The sequence below is a fragment of the Phalaenopsis equestris genome, unplaced genomic scaffold (assembly GCF_001263595.1).
Source record: "Phalaenopsis equestris unplaced genomic scaffold, ASM126359v1 Scaffold235621, whole genome shotgun sequence".
Classification (NCBI taxonomy): domain Eukaryota; kingdom Viridiplantae; phylum Streptophyta; class Magnoliopsida; order Asparagales; family Orchidaceae; genus Phalaenopsis; species Phalaenopsis equestris.
In genome coordinates this window covers 10486-26667 of record NW_018253482.1, presented here as the reverse complement: position 1 = coordinate 26667, position 16182 = coordinate 10486, and the positions used below count along the sequence as shown (strand labels likewise).

At 33.4% G+C, this 16182-nt stretch overlaps 1 protein-coding gene across 1 annotated transcript; it reads right to left on the bottom strand.

The window, feature by feature from the left end:
• Nucleotides 1-598: 598 nt before the first annotated feature.
• LOC110039182 (kinesin-like protein KIN-13B) lies at nucleotides 599-15228 on the bottom strand. Its single transcript, XM_020744162.1, has 12 exons — nucleotides 14796-15228; nucleotides 14510-14704; nucleotides 14129-14323; nucleotides 13695-13802; nucleotides 12669-12746; nucleotides 12502-12583; nucleotides 2534-2693; nucleotides 2125-2427; nucleotides 1819-2037; nucleotides 1267-1735; nucleotides 1124-1189; nucleotides 599-1041 (listed from the first exon to the last, which is right to left on the bottom strand). The coding sequence occupies exons 1-12, from the start codon at nucleotides 14973-14975 to the stop codon at nucleotides 862-864; spliced, it is 2235 nt and encodes a 744-aa protein (XP_020599821.1). The 5' UTR covers nucleotides 14976-15228; the 3' UTR covers nucleotides 599-861.
• Nucleotides 15229-16182: the final 954 nt, after the last annotated feature.

The window sequence follows — 16182 nt, the reverse complement described above, 5'->3', positions numbered from 1 at the left end:
ACATGTTTCTAAACAACTATGTATGATTCAGTGTTTTATTTTGTAGGTTCGGGTTTCTGGTTTAAGAGAGATAACAAGGATGACAGTAATGTGTACATTGTTCCCAACAGTAAATGTTCAAATTTGTTGACATTTTAGTATCAACTATCTTGTTTATTTGAGATGCTTGGGAATAAAAGTCAAATTTATCATCTCAGCCTTCGTAATTTATTATGCCCTTCTTATCTTGAGCGGCTGTAGCTCTATCTCACCTTTGCTCTAATTGATTCATGACTTGTTATTATGCATTATCCAGATGGCTATGTTATTTAATATTACCAAACTCAAAACAAGCTATGGAAGATTAATCCAATTGACTAATAAAAAAAGTTCTTAAATAGGCCAAAATCAAGCCATTCAAAATCCAATCAGCCTGACTCAAAGCAAACCAAACCAAACTAGCTCAATAAAACTGAGCAACCACCAAATGCACATGAACACAAACTAGCACAAATTGTGGAATCAAACTTTCAGGACCAGGGGACCGGACTGCTCAGCCACAAAAATAACTTAAAAGAAAAAAAAAAAATAAAAGGGAAAAATATGAAGAAGCAATACCTGTCTCAAAGTATTAGATCACTTTTCAAATGCAAAATAAACGATTTACGCAATGAAAACCCATCAGAGCAGCGGAGGCCGGATGCCATTGATTAATTCAAATGAATGAGATCCATCAAATCTACCAGTCCATCCCTGCCTCATAAGAATAAAAGAACCCCACTCAATTCACACAGCATGAAAAGAAATGCAACTCTCACCGTAGAACACGTTTCGCGTAGCTGTGGTATATGTCTGCTGTGTAGAGCACCATGAGGCGAAAATTCACGGCGCAAAGGATGAAACTAAAACATTATGTTCCATTAGACGCTTCTGGAAATGAGCCAATCTTGCCTGCAAATGGCCAATTCCAGCGGCCTTCTGCGAGAGAATGGCATTTAATCTGGAAATGTAACTATCCAGCTGATTACCAGGCTCATCTGCTTCTTCTAGCAGCTTCATCTCCTACACCGTGGTAGCAAGATTTTTAGTTTATTACAAAAACATATAGCACGATTTTAATATTTAAAAAAAAAAAAAAACTCACCTCTCTAATAATATCCATCGTCTCCTCGACCTGCCTTCGATGAGCTATCACGAGGTCTTCCTCTTCCTGCAATGAAATACAAAACAAATTTCCTCTGATTTGAAATTGAAGGTTGAAATGCACTCATGAACATAGGAATCTACCTTCAGAAGGTCGTTCAAATCATCATCTGGATTCAGAAAATTATTATCCACATCAATGGCATTCCTTCGGTTAGTCGGGGCTGCAACTCTCTGTGTCTTATTCTCAAAGCCAAGAACTGAATATGGCTCCGCCTTCCTCCCTGACCGATTATCTTGCTCATAGGCCCCATCAGTGAAATCAGACTCCTCAAGTGTACTCGAACCTCGACTTTTATTAGAATAGGAGGATACTACCCGCACATCTTCTCTTCCTGCAGCAACAGTATCGCCAATTAAAAAAGGTGGTACTTTTTGATTCTGTTTGGTCCACCCAAATCTATGTGCTTCATTAGTAACCTCACTGCTGCTACTTTCAGGTGCAGAGAGGTTAGGCAAAACTGAAGATAGGGGAGCAGCAGTTGATTCCCTTAGGTTGGAGGATGCAGAAGGCTCCTTCTTGGGGTTGCTACCTTTAGATAAGCTCTTCACCCTGCTCAGTAGTAAAAATAGAACTATTAAATTAAGAAAAATAAGTGCTACAATTCCTTCAGCATAAGTGAACAGAAAAATCACCTATCAGCATATCTTAATGTGTTCAGAGTGTGTTCACATGATCCAGAGCTTGGAGAAATGCATGAAATCATTACTGTGCGCGAGTTTCCTATGAAAGAGTCCCGAAGTACTTCGGTCAGTTTGCTCCCTCTAAAGGGAATATGAGTCTGATCATTGTCAAGAGCACGAATACATTCTTTCAGGGCAAGAAGACTTTTGTTGATCTCAGCACCTTCTATTCTGCAACAGAAACAAGATTTTGAATTGTATGGTTCATAATACCATGTGTTCAGTTGCTTTAAATACAGGAAAGAAATATAGGATAACCTTGTCTGCTTGTCATTATCAGTGGTATCTGCACCTCGTTCACTGCCAGCCAAATCTATGAAGGATAGCTTACCAATTACTCGACCTGGTTTTGATTCACTAACATCTGCTAACTTCTTAATAACAAGCTGAAGTATGGCATGAGATCGTGAAGATTCCTCATTTGCGCCAGTTGTACCAGTGCTCCTAGTAGCATTTCCCTTCTCAATAAGCTCCCTAATGGTCTCAACATTGGACACTTGAAATTCTTGTAAACCGACTATGCAGACTTGCTGCTTGCCATCTTCTCTCATACAAAGCTTTCTGATCAAATAAATTAGGGTAACCAAATAAGAAAAATATAAATTGATAAATATAAACAAACAACAAAGTCAAATAAAAAAGCAACAAAAAAAATTGTCTTTCAAACCTTCTATCATTTAATAGATCAAAAACCTTTCCGCCATATATTTCAAAAAAACTGAAAAATAACTGGAATCCTTGGTTTCTGTATGTATGATGCATTAGTTTAAGGATATCATGCGAAGCTCTCAGGGGTAGGGGCTGCATAGTGTAGGTCTTCCCACTACCTGAAAAAAATACTACAGTTATAAAACAATATTTTACACCAAAAATCAGAATTTGTGATAACAGGTAAATGCTAAAATTAAGATCTTCAGTATAAGCTGATCGTACTTTTTAAAACATTGGCATGCCAAGATTATACTTGACCTGACAAGAAAATTATAAAAATATAAAAGAACCTAAACAAGCGATTTCTCTGAACATAAGAGCTACTGTGTAAAGCATAGTTCAAACACAAAATAATGTAACAGGAATGAGCACAAAATAAGGTAATGGGAATGAGCACATGTGAAGGTAGGAAGTCATTTAAGAATCATTTAATTCTGAATTTCTAAATGAAGTGCTTGATGTCAAAATCAATTGAAATTTACTTTAAACAAAATTGCTCACAAACATATCAGCACACCATGCAAAAAAAAATAAAAAATAAAAAATAAATAAAAAAATCTGTAACTATTTGTCAGCAGTCGTTACTTAACAGCTATTCTATGAAAAAGAGACTTCCAAGAATATTGATTTTTATTTTTATTTTTTCACGGAAACTGCAAAGAATAACCATGTAAACTGAAACTAAAAGGTTTTTATAACAGTTTGAAAAACAATTGACCACAAAATGACAAGCAAGTTGCAGAAGTCATTGTCAAACTCTAATGGTTGAATAAAAATTCCTCCTAACACCAAATGGTAAAAATTGCTTATCTTGCCCATCAAAGCGAACAACAGAATGAACATGGAACTTCATTCTGTACAAGTAAACATCAGAGCTTACATATGTTTTACTTATCATGTTTCCAAGCCAGCCAAGTTGAACCAAAACAAAATTGAATGCACCAAGGGACTACCAGACGAAAGAGGTTATATCTGTAACAAAGTTACCGGGGAAAACCATGATGAGAAAAAGTTAAAAGATTCATGGTGCTCCAAATTGGCCAAAACAAATGTACACGTGGTCTAATAGAAAATTTTGAGTAATACTAACAACACGCATAACAGCAATGAAGAAATTATAAATAGCTGAAGAGGTTGCCTTTAAAGAAAAACTATGTTGCACGCCAAAAAGGCAGACAACCTTTTGCAGTTCAAACAATGATTGCACCTTTATAGCAAGACACGATACATAGAAAATCTTCAAACAGGGCATACAAAAGGCGACAAATCATATCTTCTTCTATTTCTCAAGGAATTATGCTTCCTCGCAGTTGATTGTATGGATGATGATTCATTAATTGTAAGGCTTTTACTCATGGCCAAAGTGACTTTGGTGAAAAGCATCATCTTCTGAGTTTGTTTCTAAGCCAGTATCTATGCTTTTGGCTAGTACAACACTGTATGTTCATAAATTTGTTTTTACGAGAAAATCTTTACTTTCATAGTATCGATGCTCTTTAAAATTTATCTACCAACAGCACAGCTTTACCGAAAGTTCTAAATGCTGTGTCAAGGTATACTTGATAAACAAAATTGAATACATAAATCTAATTAGGCTTCAGATAATCTTGATTTGCAACAAGTAAAGAATTTTGCAGGCCCCACATGACCAGTAACACTTTAGTCCTGTATAGATTCACCCGTTTGATGATAATTACCACGCTAAGATTTTGGAATCTTTATGGCTAAACTTCAGGCTAGACAAACTTATAATTGGTTTCTCAACCTGGAATCATTTCCACTGGATGAAATTGTTTCAAGTAGAAGTATTTGCTTGTCAATGATTATCCCATATTGTTAACATCAAATTTTGCTATAGAAAATGTTCTCGTAAGATCTTTTCCCTTCTAATTGAAACCAACAATTATCAAAATAAAATTTTTGGACTGGTTTATAACTTTGTTTACTTCACAATAATGATGACTAAATTCTTTGGATAAGAGATGCTAAACATAGCTTGAATTGAAAAAGCTATTTGCTGACTGTATTGGCAATTATTTCTAGGTCAGCAGCGCAAAGAAACATGGGGAAAATTGAAGATTGGGAGTCTAATACAAAATAAGCTTTCACAAAGACCATTGCTGTTTTTTTTTTTTTTTTTTTTCATTTGATATGTTAAATTGTTAAGGGAACACAGCAAGCTCTTACCTATCTGCTTTGACCAATTGATCTGAAGTAATTTGTCTTCTCACCATGGTTGTCACTGAGCTTATTTGATAGAATAAAGATAATTTGTAGTGCTTTTAAGTGACTTGGATTTAGCCTTTTTAGATAGGTGAATCCTTCTATGTGGTCAACCATCGCTCAAAATTGATATAGCCCATTCAAGATATCTTGGTTTTGTAACTGTGATAATATGACTGCATTGCCATCCTCAACAAATAATTCATCATTTGATGATATAAACTATATTCATTAACCTCCAAAGTTGATTTTTTTATCTTCTAATCTCTATTTGTACTTTTGTAAATAATATAAACTAATGAATTCATTCTTAAGGTATTCAAACAATTATTCCTCTTGATATGAACTTCATTAAACAATTGCAGTTTCACTCGTAGCTTAATAGCAATCATGTAAGGAGCAAAATTTTGATTACAAATTTTCAAAGTTTAGAAGTGCCACATAGAATTCACCTCTCAATAATTTTTTAGAAAAAAAAATAAATAATATATACATTTTGTATAATTCAACTAGTGAATAATAAAGTTACTCAAGGATTAGTTTGTTATTTGCTATTATAGTAATCCAAAAAATCCTAAAATGCAGATTCTATAACTGGAAGTTTAATTTTCGCCCACTTAGAAGAGTTAGCAATCAATATATCCATAAAATGATACAATCCAAATTTAATATTTGGACTGGTTGATTAGCTCACAGTATATTAATATTGAGGATTCAAACAATAGCCACGACATGCAGATTTTGATGCAATTGAAGCTTCTATTTCTTATTTATGACTTTTGAATTTCCCCCCCCCCTACGTTATGTGTTATCAACTCCTTTATCTCATCCACTATATTTTACATTAAACATATAGCTAGTTTTTATTTGCATCAACCACTTTTTAAAACATAAAACAAAAACTTACTTGTTGTAATAGCAAAAGTCACAAATAATCTTCTCGACTTCTTTTCATTGAATTTCTTAGCCCAAGCACAACTTAACCACCATATGGAGGTAAGCATAACCTCCAAAGAATGCCTTGCTTTTAGTATGCTTTGTAGAATCAAGTACGTCGTACAAATATAATAGCTACATGTCATAAAAGTTCTTTCATAAAAACTTTCCGTATCAAATTCAAATCCAAACTACAATTGTAAATGAACTTGTTTATCTTCTTGGCCATAATAAAGCCATTTTTATGATAGACCTACATTCCAAATTTTCTCAAAATGATTTAATACCGATTGGTTTGAAGTGTAGAGGAAGAAATCATGAAGAACAAAGAGGTTTGATTTCTTTTATCAAATATTTTTTTAAGATTTAGAAATTTAAATGCATGATTTCATAAAGAATCTGCTTTTCCTCTTTCATCTTTGTTTGAGAACCCCACTTTCGATCCTCTTCCACCTAACCACATGAAAATCTACCACAATACATCTCCTTCTAAGCTATCTTCCCCCTTCTAAAGCTTGATGGAAAATCCTGCCACACCATTTTCCTCCCAAGTTGATTTTTCTTTTCAAGAGATTTGCACATTTCATGGTTTCTTCATGAATACATTGTTTCTATTTTATCCACGTTCAATAACAACTCCTAATTGCAATCATCTTCCACCCAAGCCCTTATAAATCTACCTCATTCTTCATCCATTCACCCAATCCCTCTCCATAAAACTTGCTCCTCCCATCACTCCATCTCTAACATGATTGAACCACCACACCTTCCTCACCCCCTTCAATTAACCCACTTTCATCCATAAAACAAAACCTCTCACTCTTGGCTCTATCTTCCCCCTCCATTGAAGAAAAATTGTTCACAATCATAAAGCCATACCACCTATTTGCATTCAATATTTTATTCAAAGCTAACTCATCAAACATTTTAACTGCGTAAGAAACAAAACACCCCCATTTAAAATTCAATTTTATATCTCACCATAACTACGTCCAATTAGAATTTAAGATTTATACTAATTCTAAATCTAACGAAGTACACCTATCACAACAGGCTTCTTAACTTTGAACTTCTCTTTAGCCAGGAAAAAGAAGTCACACCCACTATGCCTTTTCATCTCAACTAACATTTCTTTTCTCTTTCTTACTAGAGTATCTAAAGTTAGAAAAGAACAAACAAAATAATAAAAGAAAAAAATAAAAGAAAAATCAAAAGAAAAAGAGAAATAGAAGCAAAATCGACATATATTTCAGAACGGTACACTTCCTAGCACTCTTTACCATTCAAGAAACATAAAACTCCTTGAGCATAATTAAGATCAGGTAAAAGGATTGATTATGCCTTAAAATTAAAATAATTTGAACACAAAGATTTAAAATATAATCTAGGTTGCATGATAAATTTGATGCCATGCATAAGATTAATCTTGTGAAACTTCACTGAAATACATTAGTCTACCAGGCAACTTCACTTACTACTACTTCCATCATGCTAGAATGCAAATCTGAGAGAATGGAATCACTCTGCAAATCATTTTATATCAACTAAAAATAGTTAATTTATTATTCTCCTGACATCTGCATAAAGTATAGTCATGTATGAAACCTGACTAGTGCAAGCAATTAAATTCTATATGACTCATATCATATCAATTATTATATAGGTCACAACAGTTGCTAGTTCCATTTTACACTGTCAGCATTTTACACATCACTAAGCTAGAGTTTGATTTCATCAAAGCCTGAGGATGAAATATATAAGGGACTGAAAAAAATATCTACAAAACTATTCATGTTATGATCCACGTCATATCCGAGAATTAAAATTATAGGAATCGTTAGTAATTATCATAGCAATACGTTATTGATGATTGTACTTGATGGGCAACAGGATTCTAACTTTTATCAAACATTGGATGTAATTTAGGGATTTGACTTTGAATGGTAGATCATGCTGGAATTACAAGAAAAATTTTCTAAAACATATTTTATAAAATTTGCCAAAAGAATTTGGTAAATGTAATATTAATCATTACTAATAGCTTGAGATGTATATTCTTTACAATACATTTTCGACATCCAACTTTTATCCCCAAACGTTTGAACAACTAAATGACCATAAGCAAGAAATAAAAAAAAATGATTAACTGTAAGAGGTTTAATAAATTCATCATTAGATGTGCAATATGACAAGATCCACAAATTACTTTAATCAGCACATAAACAAGAATCGAATCTTTATTTTTCTGTCTTTAAATTAGGTTTGCCATATAATCATAAAGACTTGAGTGACACCACAGAATCTTTGTACTCAGCTAAGACCATGCCATCACTGGATTGCATTGCACCTTTTGGATCTTAGGCTTGTTTCATTGGGGGTTAAGTCGGGCTTAAGCCAAATTAAGCCTCCAAGCCCAGCCAAGCAGTTCAATTTGAAATATTTTAAGAAATAAATTTTAAAGCTTAGCTTATTTAAAATTAAGGTTCATGAGAACCAAAAGAAATGCAAGGTGAAAACCTAAGTGGTTAATCTTATCTCTCACGATAATCAAGTAATAGTAAATTTAATGTTAGCTTATGTAATATCTAATGGTAGAGCTGTAACCATGGGAGATCAAATCAGTAAAATGAGTGAATGATTTAGATATCTCGGGCCTATTATTCAAAGTGATAGTGATATAGATGGGGATGTTATTAGTAGAATTCAAGTTGGATAGTTGAAGTGGAGGAATGCATCCGGCTTATTGTGTGATAGAAAGGTACCACTTTGGCTTAAAGGAAAATTTTATAAGATGGTGGTGAGACCTACAATGCTATATGCACAGAATGTTGGCCTATAAAAATGAAGCACAAAACTGCGTTAAGCATTGTTGAGATGAGAATGCTTTGGTGGATGAGTGGCTTGACACTTAGAGACAAAATGCAAAACAAATGTATCTGTTAAAGGGTTGATATAGCTCCAATGGTAGACCAGATTAGAGAGCGTGTCTTAGATGGTTTGGTCACACTAAACGTCAACCATATTATGATCCGGTTAGAAGAGTAGATGTTTTAGAATCGACTAATGTTAAGAAAGATAGAGGTAGACCTAAAAAAACTTGGGCTTGTTGTATAAAAAAGGATTTTGATTTATTAGAATAAAATGAAACTATGATACTCAATATGAAACAATGGAGAAAAAGTATTCATGTAGTTGACCCAACTTAGTGCGATAAAGGCTTGTTGTTATTGTTGTTGTTTATATAAGCTTAATAATCATTAAGTTTATGACGACACTTAAATTCATCTTCACAAAATAATTAAGCTTAAGCTTTTATAACTTTATCTTTCAAATTAACTAAGCTTATCAATTTATAAGCTTTTCTATTAAAAGTAATTAAACTTGTCTATTCAAAGCAAACAAACTTGTTTGTTCATAATTAAACACTTTCAGTTAAGTAATTTTACATTGAAGTAAAACTAAAATTAAACAACAACAACAACAAAGTCTTAATCCCACTACGTGGGGTCGGCTAATGAATCATTTTTCTCCGTTCTCCGTTGCGTCCTATTTAGTGCCATATTTTCAATTAGTTCTAATAAATTAAGAACATTTTTTATACAATAAGCCCAAGTCCTATTTAGTGTCATATGAAGTAAAACTAAAGTTCATTAAAATAAATTTAATCATCGTTAAGTTCATGCTCAAAATTAATTTCACCTAAAAGTAAATTAACTAATGTATATAACTTAGATTATCCTAAGACTATGCATTCCGTAAAACTAATTTAGTTTATTACAACACATAATTAAAATAACATGTCATGCCAAAGCCGGTAAATTTGATATTTAATACCTGTCATAACTTTCCTACATGTTTCCGTTGCTTATTTTCAATTGTAGAATTTGGATCAATTACTTTTGCTTTTGTATGGTAGGGATATCCTATGTCACTATTCTGATTAAGATTTAGAAGACTTTGTTTGGAGTGGCTTATGCCGTTTTGCTTTAGTTGCCATATCTTTTTAAAATGTCCTTTCTCTGGCATAATTTCTACTCTGCTTCCTCAGAAGCAGCTTCCCTAAATAAAATATAGGAAAAGCAGGACAAATACTATTAAATATTTTCATGCAAATGGCATTGCAAATTTATGTATTTTTAAGTTTACACATAAAATAACCCTTAGGTTTTAATATTCTTTGACCTGCATGTCCTAATTTCTTTTATGTGATCCAAATTCATTGAATTATACTAATTACATTAGAACCCCATCCTTAAGCATCCAACACCACTTTCTGAAGGCCCTTCTTCTCTAATCTTCTTTTTTCATAGTTCGTGTTACATTGTTATCAAAGTTCTCGTGATAAGACTATATTGTAGTAGTTAAAAAATAAAACAAAATAAAAAATGGCAACGCTTTATCCATACAAGGTTGAGGACCACATATGAGTAGTCCATTATAGAAACTACTTTCTATGGAGTAGTCTAACCACTATTCAAATTCCCTTTTCATCTTTTCTCTTTGCTTCTCTCCTTAAGAATGATTTATATAACAGGGAGGATCATATGGTTATATCTTTTTCAATACTGGACAACGAAGTATCATGCGGTGATAAATATATTAACTGTTACTTAACTTTCAAGTTGAAAAATTATCATAACTAATCCAACTGCACTTGCATCTCATTATTATCCACACACAATATGAACTATTGATGGAAGCCCATAGCATCACTTTCTATTATAGAAAACCACTGTGACGATTTTAAATGCTTCATTAGCAATAAAATGAATGTAACTTTAATTCAAACAACATAATTTTTATTAATCGTTAATATAGCAATTATTATAATTCAAATGTGGCTTAAAAGTGTCTGCTCCACTTGCTAGAAGCTTCAACATTCCACTAACAAGAAGTTCCTAAATTGAATAAAATAACTTTAGCCTTTAATTTTATAGCAAGTTATTAATATATAACAAGAGCACATGCTATATGTACATGCAGAAGATGTATGAGATTAAATCGCTTGGATGAAGTATAGTTGGAGACAGAGCTACAAGTTTTCAATGCTTATATGCATGCTGCAAGTCAGAAAAAGCAATTTATAAGTTTGAAAATGAGAAGTATATTAACCAAAAAGTTAATTAACATCGGCAATCAACTGCATTTGGATTGCATAGGGTTGATATTTCTGATAATTTCAGTTCAATGGATCCACTGTGGATTTGTTGATTACCAACACTTGCAACTTGAGCTTGGTTGAATCTAGACAGGTAATGTAGATGTTCCTTCGTTCAAGTTTATCACTAACTTCAAATTTCTGACATTTTGTACAACTAGTGCTTGCTAATGAACTCTAACACCTTGTGAAGGCTTGTGCTCAATTTGATGCTTACATGTTTGAACCAAAGATGAGCTACATATAAAAGTGTGTGAAACCTGTATCCACCCGAGGTGCACAAGACAAAAGAGTAGAGATTATTGTTGTTGTTGTCAATCAAATGTAAGGTATACCTTATCCCTATTATTGTGTCATTATGTCTACCTCCTATAATGATATTACTTTGTTTTAGTTATGGCAATGAAACTTGCACAACTAATTGAAATCAGTGTTTTTGTAAAATATTACTTACAGCTTTGCTTACAATGGGTTAATTCTACCTATTAAGTTTGTGTGCTGCCTAAGATGAGTAATTTACTTCCTATAAGCGTTAATTGAAGTGCATAATCAGTAGCATTACTACTTATTTCGGATTATATGTAGCATATAGCTGCATATTTTTTACCATAACTAATAATTTGTTCCAAAATATAATTTCCTTAAGAATTTATTTTAGTATGTTAAAAGCATCTCAGGATAAAATTGCATGCTATTTATCACGAAGTATGGAATAAATGGTCATTTCAGACATTTGATCTCAGAGAGCAATAATGCAACCTCTCAGGTAAATAAAGAAAACCCGTTTAAATTGATTAACAGAAGCACAACAGTAAGTTTTCCAAAATGGATGCAATAGTTTCACCTTCAAAAACTTCTAAGAGTAATGCTTTTTTTTTGGGTATGTTCTTGGAGCAACAAAATTTCCAACATTTCAAATAATACTAACATTAAATTAAGCTGAAGGTTTTGTTTGGTAAGGCTATGTTAAAGTTGAGTTGCATTGTGATATAGAAAATAAAATAACCATGAAAAATACAATCAAGGGCTCTGCGGCATCAACAACCAAATAATATAATGGAAACAGATGCCTTAAACACCTGTTCAGAATTAAATTGACAAAAAATTGCTTGCAACATTTCAGAAAACTTCAATTCATCCAATTCCCAACCGTCAACATAAGATTATGACCTACAACAAGTTCATGCTTGGAATACTAATGGTTTCCGATTGTAAGTTGAAGTACTACCAAGCATATATCCATGATAGCAAAAAAAATAAGCACTCAGCAGGGCATATGATTTTTTAAATTTCAATAAAAGTATATGTATCATTGAGGAATTAGTGCCTAAAAAACCATCAGAAAAAAGATGCAATTGAAACAGGGTAATCCAATAGCCACGTGATAAATGTTTGAATGCCTATGTTTGGGTATTAAACTAGCAAAAAAAAAAAAAAAAATAATATATATATATATATATATAAGGAAATAATCATGTGGACCTTTTTATTACAATGAATCCAATTACAAAACTTGAATGCACAATAACAAAGCAGGTCTATTAAGTGCTAAACTGTTCTTATATACAACAAAAATGAAGTTATACTCAGCAAAAAAATGTTCTTGCCTGTTTGACCATAAGCAAAACAAGTTGCCTTTGTGCGCTGAAAGATAGCGGGGACAATTGGCTCAACCGTCTCATGATATAACTAGAAGATCCAAATATGAGTTCAGAAGAGACAACACAAACATATAGTGGAGAAAATGTAGGCATATGCTTTCCCTATAGCTTACTTCATCATTTGAAACATCCTCATCAAGAACTGCATCAAATACAAACTCATGTTTCTCAACATACTCCGTCAGGTCAACCTAAAAGAGTAAATAAAATCAAAACAGAAATACCAAATTTGTTTGATCAGAAAATCAAGAAACGGCCTTGCTTAGGCACTTCTAACCGGCACGTTATTTCCCTTTGGTGATCAAGAAACTACCAATTTTTTTTTTTTTTTTTTTTTTTTTTTTTACTTTTACTTCCATATACCAATCATTAATTAGCATTAAGTTATTTTATCAGTTTACCCACTATATGTGCTAGTCATTAAGACAGTGGGAACCACTGACCTCAAAGTAGTATTTTCCAGGTAAATTAGCTTCCTAAGCATAATCCTCCAATCTACACATTAAGTTATTAATAAATGTTTAAATTTTATTAATCACCAATTTTTTAACACTTAAAACCATGTTAAAAACTGTAGAGGATAAGTCAAGAATCACCTTAACATTCAAATAGATATATATTCTAAGAATTCATAGAAATTTGCATCCATTATGGCCTTCATCAATTCGAACAAGAAGAAAAATCCAATAACCTTAGTGCTGCAAATAGCATAAACTCCGTTATTTTCAGTAATTTTCTGTGCTTTCACAGATTGCAAATTCAGGAGAAAAAAAAACATTAGTAAAAATCTCAAGTTATCGGGACCATGAAACAACTGTTCATTTGTTATACCTAAGATTTAATTTTCTCTATAAAGCCTTCATAATTAAACTTCTTGAAGATCATTTCGACTAATTACACCTAAGAAGAGTGACTATAATAACTTTCAAGCAAATACAAATTGATGCTAGTTGTCCATTCTGATCAAGGTAAATTACAGAAGCTAAGAAATTATAGTAGTAGTAAAAATGCATGGAAAATAACAGCAAGTCAGAATTTATCAGCATGAAATGGAAATTTTAAAAAAACTATAAGGCCATACAGTTCAATTATGAGAATAAAAAAAGTAAAATCAGAAAAAACATTACAAGTTGACACACCTTCAGTTTGGTCTCATGAACTGTAAGAGAGTTGCTGCTGTGCTCAATTGTAATAATGTCTTCCTCTTTTTTTGATCTTTCCTTCTTGTTTAGTGGCCTCTTTCGCACCTACACCAACAAGCATCACATTCCTTTCCCACAAGTAAAACATAAACCTAATTCTATCAAGTGCATTTTTCAGTTTCTACTTTCTGGTTCCATTGACATCTATAAAAAAGCAAAGATTGCACTACATCCTATCAAATGAGAAGATAGAAAAAGAGATGACAATGTAAACTCTATAAGTCCATATAGCATTAGAATATATGACAAAACTTCACTGTTGCGAAGAAAGCAAGCAAACTGCCACAATTGTCATGCATATTCAGCAAAAAGAAACAAATACTGACAAATGTAAATAACCCTAGAAAAATTGCAGTTTCATGAAAACGCACCACTACTTTAATCTTGGCAACATAACTCGACTTCTCATAGTCTGCAGCAAAACTGGTTGAAAGATCATTTTCTGGCATTAAACTAGCCTTTCCCATCTGAATGTTACCAGAAAAGATTGGCTCCGACTCATCAATGGCTCGTCCTCGCGAATAACCCAATGGCGCAGGGGCATCATAGAGTCCAGAATCCCGTATCTACCAACACGGTAATCACCGTAAGTATAAAAAATTACCGATTAAACTCAAGCTGGAATTTGCAGCTTGCTAAGAACAAATGTCCTCGAATTACCAAATCCTCCAATAATTTTTGAACGTAATAAATATTAAGGGCACACTATTAAGTACCTCCTACTATAGCAAAACACGAAAGAAAACCCTTACATCTGTGAGGAGCTCAGTGTCAAAGGAATGAAGATCGAAGATCCCAGGGCTCATCTCTCTCGGAGAGACATCGCCGCGGGCCTTCCTCTGGCCCAGTGACCTCGAGTTTATCGGTGGCGTCAAAGGCTCCGTGGATAGGGGGAACTCGCCGCTCACCCCCCTCTGTGAACTCCGCAGCATTCTAGAGTAATCCACCTATCCAAATCCCAAAGATCGAGGAAAACAAGCAAATAAGCAAAGAAAACTCAATGCACCATTTCATTTCCGAAGATCAAAAACCCTGCACCTGCTGTGGCACATTTAAGCCGGCGTTTGGAAAGCCTTGCATCCACTTCCCGAGACCACCTCCGCCGATATTGGAAGAGTGGGTCTCGAAGAGGAACTGCTCCGAAGAGTACTGCCGTTGTTGCTGATGTCCCGATCGCTGCATCTGCCTCCCTCCCGCCGTCGCCGCCGTCGTTTTCATCGTGGCCCCACCTCCCTCTGAATCTCTCCTGGCGACCGGCAAGAAGCTGCGCCGGCGAGATGCCCGCCGATCGAGGGAAGGGAGGAGGCAGATTGGTTTGAGATGAAGAGTAAACAAGGAGATAAATGCTAATCAGGAGAACTTTTTACGATTAAAATAATACGAAGAGAGGTGATATGAAATTACTGATTTTAATTATTTATTATTTATTGCTGCCGGAGAGATTTCAAAACTTTGAAATGGGGGGCAAGTCGAGGGTAGGGAGGGGTGTGGCGCCGAAAGGGGGGGTCGAGTTGCAAGACCAAGGGCTAAGGAGGTGAAGTTAATCATCCTTTAAATCCAATTGACTCCCCTTTTTTTTTCTCACCCTTTTAAATTTCTAATTAAATTATAATTAATATGATTATGTGCAATTTATGAAGTAATAAAGATAGTCATTCACTTACACATGTTTACTATTTGGCTCATAATAGACATACTTTGAAAATGAAGTATATGAAATGGTTGTTTAGATGGAATAATCTAAGTGTCTTGTTTTTATCTTTCGTGTATTATAATTTCGGAATATTTGTACATTACACAATTCTTATGAATTTACTTGTCTAATGCCTAAATTTTAATATTTATATTTATAATAATAAAATTATTTGTATTTATTGAATTCAAATATGTGTGGTAGACTGTGTCCAATGAAAAGAACATTGAGACTAAAGAAAAGGAAATTGAGCAAATGAAACAAAAGAGGGAAGGAGAAGAGAGAGACTTGTCGCGTTGAGGGCGAATGAGATGTTCTCGGAGCTGATGACTCGTTTTATTCCATAAAGCGTTTGCATTGCAGATGTTTTAGAAGTCCCACATACATGACACAACTTTCCTATTTATAGAAGATAGGATGAGTAAAATATAAGAATTACATATTTAACCTCGCTTTAAAAAGAAGAGCAAAGACATTCTAGTCCATCTTATTCTGACTCTTGTATAGTCTCGAGATCCATACAGATTATTTTTTAGTATACAACATCACATCAATAATGTTAACATTCTTAATTTTTAAAACATTAAATACATCTTTTCAAGCATATCTAAAATGGCATAAATGGAAAAACTTGAAGTTTAAGTGTTAATATGTAGATACATATAAATTATGTGGTATTTATGTAAAACTTCCCATCAGTTTTTATGTTTTATTTGAGGTAAATAAAATACA

Coding starts and splice junctions, on each gene's coding strand:
- LOC110039182 (XM_020744162.1), bottom strand. CDS start 14,975: ATGAAAACGACGGCGGCGACGGCGGGAGGGAGGCAGATGCAGCGATCG. Junction 14,324..14,509: donor ACACTGAGCTCCTCACAGAT/GTAAGGGTTTTC, acceptor CCGTGTTGGTAG/ATACGGGATTCTGGACTCTA. Junction 2,038..2,124: donor GATAATGACAAGCAGACAAG/GTTATCCTATAT, acceptor TTTCTGTTGCAG/AATAGAAGGTGCTGAGATCA.